The sequence below is a fragment of the Stegostoma tigrinum genome, chromosome 17 (assembly GCF_030684315.1).
Source record: "Stegostoma tigrinum isolate sSteTig4 chromosome 17, sSteTig4.hap1, whole genome shotgun sequence".
In the NCBI taxonomy this organism is placed as follows: Eukaryota; Metazoa; Chordata; class Chondrichthyes; order Orectolobiformes; family Stegostomatidae; genus Stegostoma; species Stegostoma tigrinum.
In genome coordinates this window covers 26,698,871-26,710,930 of record NC_081370.1, presented here as the reverse complement: position 1 = coordinate 26,710,930, position 12,060 = coordinate 26,698,871, and the positions used below count along the sequence as shown (strand labels likewise).

Sequence of the window (12,060 nt, the reverse complement as noted above, 5' to 3'; positions counted from 1 at the left end):
ATCCAGACAGACAAATCACCCTGTATCCCATACCCCCTGACTTTATGAATGAGCCTGCCATGGGGAACCTTATCAAATGCCTTGCTGAAGTCCATGTACACCACATCCACTGCTCAACCCTCGTCAGCCTGTCTCGTGACTTCCTCAAAGAACTCAATAAGATTTGTAAGGCATCACCTGCCTCTCACAAAGCCATGGTGACTCCCTTTAACCACGCTATGCTTTTCCAAATAGTCATAAATCCTATCCCTCAGAATTCTTTCCAAAACCTTGCTGACCACAGACGTAAGACTGACTGGTCTGTAATTTCCAGGGATTTCCCTATTCCCTTTCTTGAAAAGAGGAACAACATTTGCCTCCCTCCAATCTTCCAGTACGACTCCCGTGGAGAGTAAGGAAGCAAAGATCTTCGCCAGTGGCTTAGCAACCTCCTTTCTTGCTTCCCGGAGCAACCTAGGATAAATCTGCTCTGGCCCTGGGGACTTATCAATCTTAATGTTTGCCAAAATTTCCAGTACATCAACTTCCTCAATCTTGATCTGTTCAAGCCTGTTTTCCTGCTCCTCAAAGTTCTCATTCACAACAAGGTCCCTTTCCCTAGTGAAAACCCAAGCAAAAAACTCATTTAGGGCTTCTCCTATCTGCTCAGACTCCACACACAAGTTCCCTACGTTATCCCTGATCGGCCCCATCTTCTCCCTGATCATTCTCTTATTCCTCACGTATGAGTAAAACGCCTTCAGGTTCTCCCTAATCCTTCCTGCCAAGCCTTTCTCGTGCCCCCTCCTGGCCCTCCTCAGTCTACTTTTGAGCTCCTTCCGAGCAAGCCTGTAATGCTCTAAAGCTGTGCTAGACCCTTGTTTCCTCCACCTTACGTACGCTGCCTTTTTCTTTTTGACAAGAAGCACCTCTGTATCCGTCATCCAAGGCTCCTTAATCTTACCCCTTCTTACCTGTCTCAGAGGAACAAATTTATACATCACTCGCAACAACTGCTCCTTAAATAGCCTCCACATGTCTGCTGTGCCCTTTCTGTGGAACAATTGCTCCCAATCTGTACTTCCCAATTCCCGCCTGATAGCGTCATAGTTTCCTTTTCCCCAGTTAAATATCTTCCCCTGGTAACTGCTCCTTTCCCTATCCATGGCTATGGTAAATGTGAGGCTATTGTGGTCACAGTCGCCAAAGTGTTCTCCCACCACGAGATCTGACACCTGTCCTGGCTCATTGCCGAGCACCAAATCCAAAATGGCCTCCCCCGTCGTCAGCCTGTCCACATACTGAGTAAGGAAACCCTCCTGAACACACCTGACAAAAACGACTCCATCCAAACCATCTGCACTAAGGAAGTTCTAATCAATATTGGGGAAGTTGAAGTCACCCGTAACAACAACCCTGCTACGTTTGCACTTTTCAACATCTGCCGGCCGATGAGTTCTTCGATCTCCCTACTGCTATTTGGGGGTGGAGAAAACCCCCAATGAGGTGACTGCTCCCTTGCTGTTCCTAACTCCCACCCATACTGACTCAGTCGATAAACCTTCCTCGGCAACCTCAGCCCATACCACCTCAGTAGACGAGTCCTCAAAGGTTCTTTCAGCCACCGTTATACTGTCCTTGACCAACAAAGGCATACCTCCCCCTCTTTTACCACCTTCCCTGACCTTAACGAAAGATCTAAACCCTGGAACCTGCAACATCCATTCCTGACCCTGCTCTATCCATGTCTCCGAAATGCCCACAACATCAAAGTCCCAGGTACCTATCCACGCTGCAAGCTCACTTACCTTATTCCAGTTACTCCTGGCATTAAAGTAGACACACTTCAATCCAGCTTGCTGTCTGCCAGCACACTCCTGTGACAGTGAGGTCCTGACCATGTCCTCCCTACGCTCATCCTCCTGTGTACTAGGACTACACCTCAGTTTCCCATCCCCCTTCTGAGCTGGTTTAAATCCACCCAAATAGCACTAGCAAATTTCCCACCCAGGATATTAGTGCCCCTCTGGTTCAAGTGGAGACCGTCCTGTTTGTAGAGGTCCCACCTTCCCCAGAATGAGCCCCAACTGTCCATGCACCTGAAGCCCTCCCTCCTGCACCATCCCTGCAGCCACGTGTTCAGCTGAAATCTCTCCCTGTTCTTTGCCTCACTATCACGTGGCATGGGTAACAAACCAGAGATGACCACTCTGTTTGTTTTAGCTCTCAACTTCCACCCTAGCTCCCTGAAATCCTGCCTGACATCCCTATCCCTCTTTCTACCTATGTCATTGGTGCCTATGTGGACCACGACTCGGGGCTGGTCACCTTCTCCCTTCAGGACCCCAAAGACACGATCCGAGACATCATGGACCCTGGCACCTGGGAGGCAACACACCAATCGTGAGTCTCTTTCGTTCCTGGCAAACCTTCTATCAGTCCCTCTAACTATTGAGTCCCCAATGACTATCACTCTCATCCTATCCACTCCCTTCCCTTCTATGCAAGAGGGACAGACTCTGTGCCAGAGATCTGCACCCTACTGCATGCCCCTGGTAAGTCGTTCCCCTCCCCCCCAACAGTATCCAAAACGGTATACTTGTTTTTCAGGGGAACCACAGGGGATCCCTGCAATGACTGCTTCTTCCCCCTTCTAACAGTTACCCAGCTTTCTTCATGCTTAGGAAGAACTACTTCCCTGAAACTCCTGTCTATCACTGACTCTGCCTCCCGAATGATCCGAAGTTCATCCAGCTCACGCTCCAATTCCCTAACGCAGTCTTGGAGGAGCAAGAGTTGGGTGCACTTCCTGCAGACGTATTTGGATGGGACACTAATGGCGTCCCTCACCTCATATCATGCAGGAGGAACATTTCTCTATCTGCACTGCCATCCCTGTTAATCCCCTAAACAGAAGGTAAAAAAAAAAGGTAAAAAAAAGAAGCTTACCTTGATTTGTCCCTGGTGTATAAGGTTAGAGGTGGTGGATGGGTGGGAGGCCCTAGAAGGGTAGGTTCTCGGGTTTACACAACAATCAGTTATGTAGCTGAGGGATGAAAAAAAAGTCACTCCCTTCCCAGAAACCTCTGCTCCAAGGTAAGCTTTTTATAGATTCAAAAACAGTGACTCACCGGCTTCCTGACTGGCTCCTGCTCCAAACTCCCGCTCGCGCTGCTGAATGGTGGAGCAGGATAAAGGGGCTGAATAGCCGATTCTGATTAGCATGCTCATATTGAAAAAAATGCGACATGTCTCTACAAGTCCCACTAGCTCCAGAGGTGTGTAAAAACATCTCTGAACAGGTTGCCTAGAAATATCTATGATGTTGAAAAAAACCTATCATGGCCTAAAACAGCTGAAGCATTCTTTAAATCTGACATGAATTAGAGAGTAAAATGACAGCCCAGATCTGCCTTTTGGTTATCAATATCATCAACATGTTTCTGGCATGCACTCTACCACATTTCATTACACTACAGAGAAGCATGCCTGAAAACCAACTTCACGGAATCACTAAATACCAACAAAAAAAGAGAATGCACGCAACTGGCATGATTTCAAAACAAGGACAACAAGAAGGCCAAAGACAACAATGGAATTCATGGAGTGTGTACACATTTGTGTTTTTTTCAGAAAAAGCACTAACAGCAGGTCATATTCCTTAAGATTACTATCTACACAAATATTATTGAAGTTTATTGAAAATGAAAGCAAATGTTTAGTTTCCTAACTCTGAAGCTAAAACATATTCAACTTTATGGGACAAAGCACTCAAGTAAGAAGCTGATGTTTTAGTAAATTAACTAAAAGTATTTGTATCCAAGTTAATTATCATTTTAGAGTTTAATTCATAGGACTTCACAAACAAAGTCAGACAGCATAATTGGCAGGTCTGCAGTATTGCTCATGTAGCTTTGTTATCTAAAGAGTAAAAATAACCAGGATAATTATTCACCTGTCATTTTGTCTCTTTTGGGATTATCCTTCCAAGATGCAGCACATAATATTTTACTTATTTAAACATGTCATTTCATGCTGATTAACAGATGAGATACCTTATGTATCATTACAAACATACTAAACATCCCGAAGTTGTTCACAGGAGTGATATACAATAAAATATGACATTGAACCACACGGGGAGATTTGAGCTATAAGGAGAGGCTGAATGGGCTGGGGTTATTTTCCCTGGAATGTTGGAAGCTGAGGGGGTGACCTTATAGAGGTTTATAAAATCATGAGGGGCGTGGATAGGGTAAAAAAGTCGATAACTTTCCCCCAAGGTAGGGCATTCCAAAACTCAAGGACATAGGTTGAAGGTGAGGTTAAGGTTTCACAGAGGGTGGTGCATGTATGGAATGAGCTGCCAGACAAAGTGGTGGAGGCTGGTACAGTTACAACATTTAAAAAGCATCTGGATGGGTATGTGAATAGGAAGGGTTTAGAAGGATATAGGGCCAGGACGAAGCAGGTGAGACCAGTTTAGTTTGGGAAAATGGTAGTCATGACTGGTTGAGCTGAAGGGTCTGTTTCTGTGCTGTATGACTCCAAATGGGGCTAGATTACTTTAGGATATCTTATCAGCATAGACAAGATAGACCAAAGGGTTTGTTTCCATGCTGGACATCTCTATGACTCATTCACCTTATCTGTACCCTTCATGATTTTTTAAAGCTCTATAAGGTCACCCCTCAGCCTCCTGTACTCCAATGAAAAACTTCCCAACATAGACTATTTCCCAGGGCAGAAATGGCTAGCACGAGGGGTCATAGTTTTAAGCTGGTTGGTGGAAAGTATAGAGGGGATGTCAGAGGCAGGTTCTTTACGCAGAGAGTTGTGAGAGCATGGAATGCGTTGCCAGCAGCAGTTGTGGAAGCAAGGTCATTGGGGTCATTTAAGAGACTGCTGGACATGTATATGGTCACAGAAATTTGAGGGTGCATACATGGGGATCAATGGTCGGCACAACATTGTGGGCTGAAGGGCCTGTTCTGTGCTGTACTGTTCTATGTTCTATGTTCTATAACCAAAAGAGTGGTTGATGAGACAAATTTTAAGGAAGCACTTAAGAGGTTAGGGCCTAGGAAGGGTAAATTCTATTTTCAATCAAAGACCTGTGACAAAATTGTATTTATTTTTACAACATCTCTCAGCCCATATACTGAAATAAACAACAGCTTCTGTTCATTATTGGACCAACTCAAACTTGATCAGTTTGAACTGAGAAATTGGGAGACAATGTTAGGCATATGGATGCAGGATGGAAGCTGCATTAAGGAAAAATTATTCCACCTGTTTGACCGTGTTCTGTTTTTACATTTGTGAACAGCAAATGGAGAAACAACATACCCCATTTAAGTGTGAAGAAATGTAACAACAAACTTGATTTTATTGGAGCCTAAGTCGCTAGGACATTTAACCTTACAAATACAAAGACTGGCTAATAGATTAAGCTTAATAGGCTTAAAGAAACATTGCTAGAATTTTAAAAACCATAATGAAAATGTTACATAGTAATATTATCTTTTTTCAACACCAACTTAAATAAACATACCTTTTCAGTCTCTAGTACTTTATTTTCAAAGATGTAAGAGATGCAGTTTCGAACAACCTCCAGTCTACGAGCACTGTTAAAAATCGATCCCATTCTATCCATTATTGACACTAGAAATTTTAAATAGTAAAATAAAATTTAATGATGTATTTACCTAAACGACTACTTACATATTGATATCTGAAGATTATGGTACTGTACAACTTCAGAGTCAGATCCAATCTGACTTCTGAGCATGCTGACCGGAGAAGTTCTTGTGAGACGGAGCATAATATCCAGCCATTGTGGTCTAGAATTTGGCCACATCACAAGGTACTTTTATAAGTTTAGTATTGAGAATTTCAAAATTTCAACCCAGCAATCCCTCTTTTTATGTTGCGTTTGTCAACACTCATGCTCAAAACTCTCACATACTGATCTGGAAATCTGTTTCACCGCTGTGCCCATTTAGAATCTATGAGTTTACATAGGGATATACAGATGGCTGAAACAATGATTTCAGGTTTATTATCAGAGTATAAGGCTGTAAGATATAGGAGCAAAAGTAGGTGATTCAAGTCTGCTCCACCATTTAATGAGTTCATGACTGACCCTATAATCCCGAACTTCACTTTCCTGCCTCATTCCCATGTTTCCCAAAGAATAATGTTCTTTTCAGCCTGTTGTATATTTATCCACTGTCAAAACCTAAATTTATATAAACAGGAAGCTCTGAAGCCTACCAGATCTTCTGGGCCCCAATATTTGGGTAACACATTTTAAAGGTACCCAAACAGTACCTTACTTACTGCAACGCAGGAGCATCACTCAACTCCTGCTCATCCCCACGAACCCCTGGAGATGTCAGAGACCACCCCAAAACCACGCATCAGTAATATCTCTCTAGAGGTTCTTCTGAAGGAAGATGGCCAGGCAACCTCCCTCATCCACAGAGTGGTGGGAATCTGGAATACATGGCCTAGGAGGGCAGTAGAGGTAGGAAATATCATAACCCTTAAAATGTACTTGGATGAACATTTGAAATGTTGGAATATTCAAGGCAATGAGCCAAGTGCTGGATATTGGGATTCCATGAGATACACCGCCGCAGACTCATTGAACCAAGCAGCCTTTTCTGTTTGCATGACTCTGAGAGATGTTCTTCTCCATTTGGATGATAATAAGAGGCTATCCCAAATGACAAAAGCAGGTGCTTGTGGACAACTCAAGGAAACCTTGTTTCATCACAGGATGAATGATCTGATTTGCCTGGGCACATGGCACTATCTACTCAATTGTTCATGCTCCCACAAATGATTGGTTTTGTAAGATTGTCACTGCACAGAGCACAAGAAATTGGGTGCCAGGCATCATTGTCAGATGTTTCATGAGCATGTCATATCTGCCAATTAACTGCAGTTACCATTGAGGATCAATTGGTGGTGCAGTGGTTGGGTGTCACATCTGACGGTGCTTGCATTTAAAACACAGAAGGAGCCACAACACTATCTCACGTACCATCAGCTTACTGTTTTTTTTTAATATAACAACTAGAAGAATGCAAACCTCAAAGACTTTCACCAAAAGCACAACCACGTAAGACGGCCCTTTGAGTTGAAGCCGTTTAGCTCAGCCCTGTTCAAGTATGCTGCCTCACTTGGCCAATCTTGTTAGCCCAGTCAGTTTCAATCCCCAACACTACAGACATTTCAACATGGTGAGATTTCACACCAATACAGAACAAGCTAAGGAACTAAAGAAGTTTTGATGTATCATAGCTTGAAGGTAACAGTCTATCCTGTAAGCCTCATAAGAATAATCAGACTTATGAATACATGAATATTTCGTTATTAGCTAACAACATTTCACCTGTGAACATAATTCCAGCAAGCTCTGTTAATGTGCATTCACGTCATGCAAGTCACATGCAAAACACATTCCTAGCCACAAAGGTAAGCAACACTGACCATCGGAAAGGTTTTGAAAACTTAAAAGCAAAACTTCAATCTGTCATTAGAAAACTGAGCTACCACGTCCCACCAATTGAGATTCCCTACTTTCCCTTCGAAGACCTTCAGGTGGACCAAAATTCCACCAGATGAATAGTCTCCGAACCGCTTCCCCGCTTAACAAAATGGCCAATTTGGCACATAGTACTCGCACTATAGTTCCACCAAAATGCCAGGATTGCAGTAGCAAGAATTCCCTATTTTTATATTTCACTGTCCTTACCAAGAAAAAACAAACATTCTGTTCTTGTTCTAAGGTGAACAACAAGGTTGTCTGAATGGCTTAAGTAGTATTTTTATTTTATGTTCTTAAGACACATATCTAAAAGTGCACATTATGTGTGACTAAACAAGAGTTCAAATTTCTCTTTCAAAGAGTCAATCTGCAAGGCAATAGATCCCCAAAAAGGATATGCCAACAAACTTTGCAGAAGGGAGTATAAAATTACTAATTAGAGACACGTAGATTTTCTACTGGTTTGCCAATGTGTAAGACAGAGGGAGGTAACAGCCTGGTGGTATTATCATTGGACTACTAATCCAAAGATCCAGCTAATGTTCTGGGAACCAGGGTTCAAATTCAGCCACAAAAAGATGGTGGAATTTGAATTCAATGAATATCTAGAATTAAAGGGCTAATGATGACCATGAATCGACTGTCAATTGTTGGAAAACTCACTAATATTCTTTCGGGAAGGAAACTGTCATCCTTAATGGTCTGGCCTACATGTGACTCCAGAACTACAGCCATGTGGTTGACTCTTAACTGGCCTCTGGACATTTGGCGACTGGCAATAAATGCTGATCTAGCCAACAATGCCCTCATCCTGTGAATGTACACAAAAAAAATTCCAGATGATTAAAGTTTTCATGCTGAGCACCATTATAATGAAAAGTCATTGTGAATGCACAAATACATATTTACATTATACACTCGAATACACAACCGAAATACATCTCAGCATATTCCTATACATGCATGCTTAAAGTCAAGAAATGGGACAGAAGTTGATATGGAGTTGCCAAAGTGGATGAAGTGGTATAATTGAGTAGAACATTGTCTAAAAATAACACAGTGTGAACTGAATCACTCTGATATGCCGAGACAAAAACATGAGGCTTAAATTCCAGTTTTCATTAAAACATGAAACCGTAGCTTTGCTTGATGACAACTCGTCATTCTCAAATAAACCATCAGATGCGATGCAGACTAAGATCAAGTTCAAAGCAAAAGGAAGAAGGAAACTACCACCCAACTACCAAAATAAGTAGACACTCTACATCAACTGGTGTCAAAACAGCAATGCTTTTGAGATTAGTGAGACTCTTAGACTGCTTGCTGCAGGGCAATTTCTTATTCTGAGATGCTTTGGGAGAATAAACAAAAAATAAAAGCAATGCAAACAAAACAAAACCAAACAAAGTATGACCTTTGCATTTAGAGTACTTTTGGGTTTGAATACAACCTGGTCACATGAAATGGAAAACTCGTGTTAGTTTTGGCAGTAGCATCCAAACACAATTGAGGTTCTGTTCACAGGGAACAGAAATAGATCACAATGTGGAGCTGAGATAATAATGTCAGAACTTGACAACTGCAGCGTGGAAATTAGATGTAATACAATAGTTGAGGAGGAATGATTTTCAGACATTGTCCTGGCAGGACATTGTCGGTAGTCCACAGAACGCTCCGCACTGCATTTAATCTGTGCTATATCTGATTTGGGAGTGCTTAGAAAAAACAATGAGTGCACACAGAAGTCTGATTAATCCTTCAACACTGTAACCTCACCAACCACGGATTTTTTTAAAACAAGTAGTGCTGGAGATCACAGCCGTCAGGCAGCATCCATGGAGAAAAAGCAAGTTAACTTTTTGAAGCAAGATGACTCTTCATCAGAGCTGAAGTGTAAATGGGACAGCATTTATGCAACAGTAAGGGGGAGAAAGGAAATTGATAGTTCACTATAGCATAAATGCTGCCCCCTCCACACTTCGCTTCAGGCCCGATGAAGTGTCATCCAGACATGAAACAGTAGTTTGCTTTCTCTCCATGGATGCTCCCTGGCCCGCTGTGATCTCCAGCATCTTTTGTTTTCAGTACAGATTCCAGCATCTGCAAAAATTTGCTTCTATGGATTTTTTTCAATTGGGGTGGAGAAGAGGAATAGCCAGGGAGATTGGAAGGGAAAAAGAATGTACGCCTTTAAGAAAATATTCCAGGCTTATGCTTAGAATGGAAAGATTTTACTGTTTATTCTGTTTTTAAAAAATCACAGGTAACATTAAAAACATAGGGAATACTCTTATATGTCCCACAGGAACAGTTCTGTATAAGACACAATAACTGCCTTAAATCATCCACAAATGTGTGTACCAAACAAAGAACAGAAGCAAAGTAAACAGGACAAAGGATCACAAAGATCACATCCTACAGAATTTGTTTATACTTTGACAACTTGCTTTCCCAAGTATTTGTTAACATAATTATTTTTACCACAAGTACATGTTAGCAGATGTTCAAGGTTGCCTTTAAAATACTGATTCATTAAAATATTGATACGTACCAACTGGTCGGCCAGCAGGTACAATGCACTTTTTCTCAACCCGAACAGCAGGAGGTGAATTAAGGTGCTTTGAAAGACCTTCCTGGAGAAGAGCCTGTACTTTATCCTCATTTATCTTGGGAAATGGCAGTACATGCACCCTCATGTGTGAACCTTCAGTTGGTTTAGGCACTTTCTGAAAAGCCATGTGCGGATTTGGATTTTCCTATAATAACATTTTTCAAATGGAAAAACAGATAAATAACTTTGAATTACTATGAACTGTGTCTATGGAAAATATTGAGACAACAATGCATAATGTGTAGAACATATTCCTTTTGGTAATTCATACTATTGCCGCCCACATCAGGGAGGGCGTACAGTATTCTTTCAGTTTTGTTCCAAACTTTGGTAGTTTTGTCTGAAGTGACAAATTTGCTCATTTTCATCAAGGCACTATTATCTTGATGGGCTAGCTCTTTGAAACGTGCTACCATTGAGAGTTGGTTGATGAAAGATAATCAGCACAGGTTTGTGAAGGGGACTTTACACCTGATTAAACTCACCTAATTTTTGAAGAAGTCAGCAGCACACGGGACAGGGGAGTGCCAATGACTGCTGTGTAAGTGGACTTGCAAAATTTATTTCATAAAGAGATAAACGAAAATGGGAGTACACATGAATGAATGAAAGTAAAACTGTGACATGGATCAGTAAATGGTTAGGGCACAGGAGACAACATGTAGGGATAAAATGAACATTTTCTTGCTGAAGAGATGCGACTGGTGGAAATCTTCAGCTATCGGTTCTCGGGGTTCAGTTTTACACAATCTATGTTACTGATTTGGATGGACGAAGTGAGCAGATAGTGTGAATACTCAAGGTTTCAGTATAATAAAGATGGATCAGTACACATGCTGAAAACTAAAAGAGATTAAGGAAATTAGGTACGTCTAAGAAGATTATCTTGTTGAATGGCAGAATGGGCTCGATGGGTGAAATGGCCAATTCCTGCTCCTATTTCTGATGTTCACTCTATGACTGAACTGATGATGAGTTAAATTGTAGGTAATTGTAGATAAATCCAAAACCTTAAATAGTTTTGCAATTTCTGAAGACATTATTAGCATGATTGTTGGTATCAGAGATTGGGATTAATGTACGAAAGGATAGTAACAAGAGACCAAGAATAAATCGGCTACAATGAGTGACATGAAGTAAATACTGAAGCACAAAAAAGCCTAAATGTGAAGTTATTCCTTCACAATTTCTTTCAGAAAGTTAAAACTTCTTAACTGATAACTGAGAATCTTTTTGGACAATAAACTTCAAAATAGTGCAAAATAGGGTTTGAATATGATCGTTACTTTTTTTTAAACTATTCATTCACGGTTTGTGGATTGTCGCTGGCTAGGCCACCATTTATTGCCCATCCCTAACAGCCTTTGAGAATGTATTGATGAGTTTTGTTCTTGAGCTGAAACAATCCTCAGTTGCCTACAGTGCGTCAGAAAGAGTTCCAGGATTCTGACCAGCGATATTGAAGTTCCAAGTCAGGATGGTGCTTGACTAAGGAATATTTGAACAGAGGAACAACAGTAGACTATTCAATCCATTGAAACTGCCCTGCCATTCAGTACAATCATGGCTGATTGAATACTCCAATGCCTTTTATTCACCCCATTCCCCATAATCGTGGATGCAACTGGTAATTAAAAATCTATCAATCCCTACCTTCAAAATAATTAAAGACTGAGCTTCCACAGCTGTGGGACAGAATCTCAAAGATTCACAAACTTCTGAGTACAAGTCTTTCTTCTCATCTAACATGGCCTGAAGGAATGCCCAAGTCCTAATGAAATTAGGGAATGAGGTTAGATATATTAATTCAGTGTTAAATTGGTATGAATTTGTTATATAATATATTCTTGAGTAGATTTGTAGCTCAGATTGTGGATGCCGTGGTTGGTTCATTCACTGAGTTGGTTCATTA

The 12,060-nt window shown here is 41.3% G+C and overlaps 1 protein-coding gene across 6 annotated transcripts in view; it reads right to left on the bottom strand.

Annotated features, from left to right (window-relative positions):
- sbf2 (SET binding factor 2) overlaps nucleotides 1-12,060 on the bottom strand; it is a 609,277-nt gene that overhangs the window by 223,492 nt on the left and 373,725 nt on the right. For all 6 annotated transcript variants that reach the window (XR_009446846.1, XR_009446845.1, XR_009446847.1 and 3 more), the window contains 2 exons: nucleotides 10,089-10,293; nucleotides 5,534-5,643 (listed from right to left, as the gene is read on the bottom strand). Coding sequence is in view for 3 of the 6 variants with exons in the window: in XM_059652034.1 (XP_059508017.1) it covers nucleotides 5,534-5,643; nucleotides 10,089-10,293 (315 nt within the window). In the remaining 3 variants the exon portion in view is untranslated. The remainder of the gene's footprint in view (nucleotides 1-5,533; nucleotides 5,644-10,088; nucleotides 10,294-12,060) is intronic.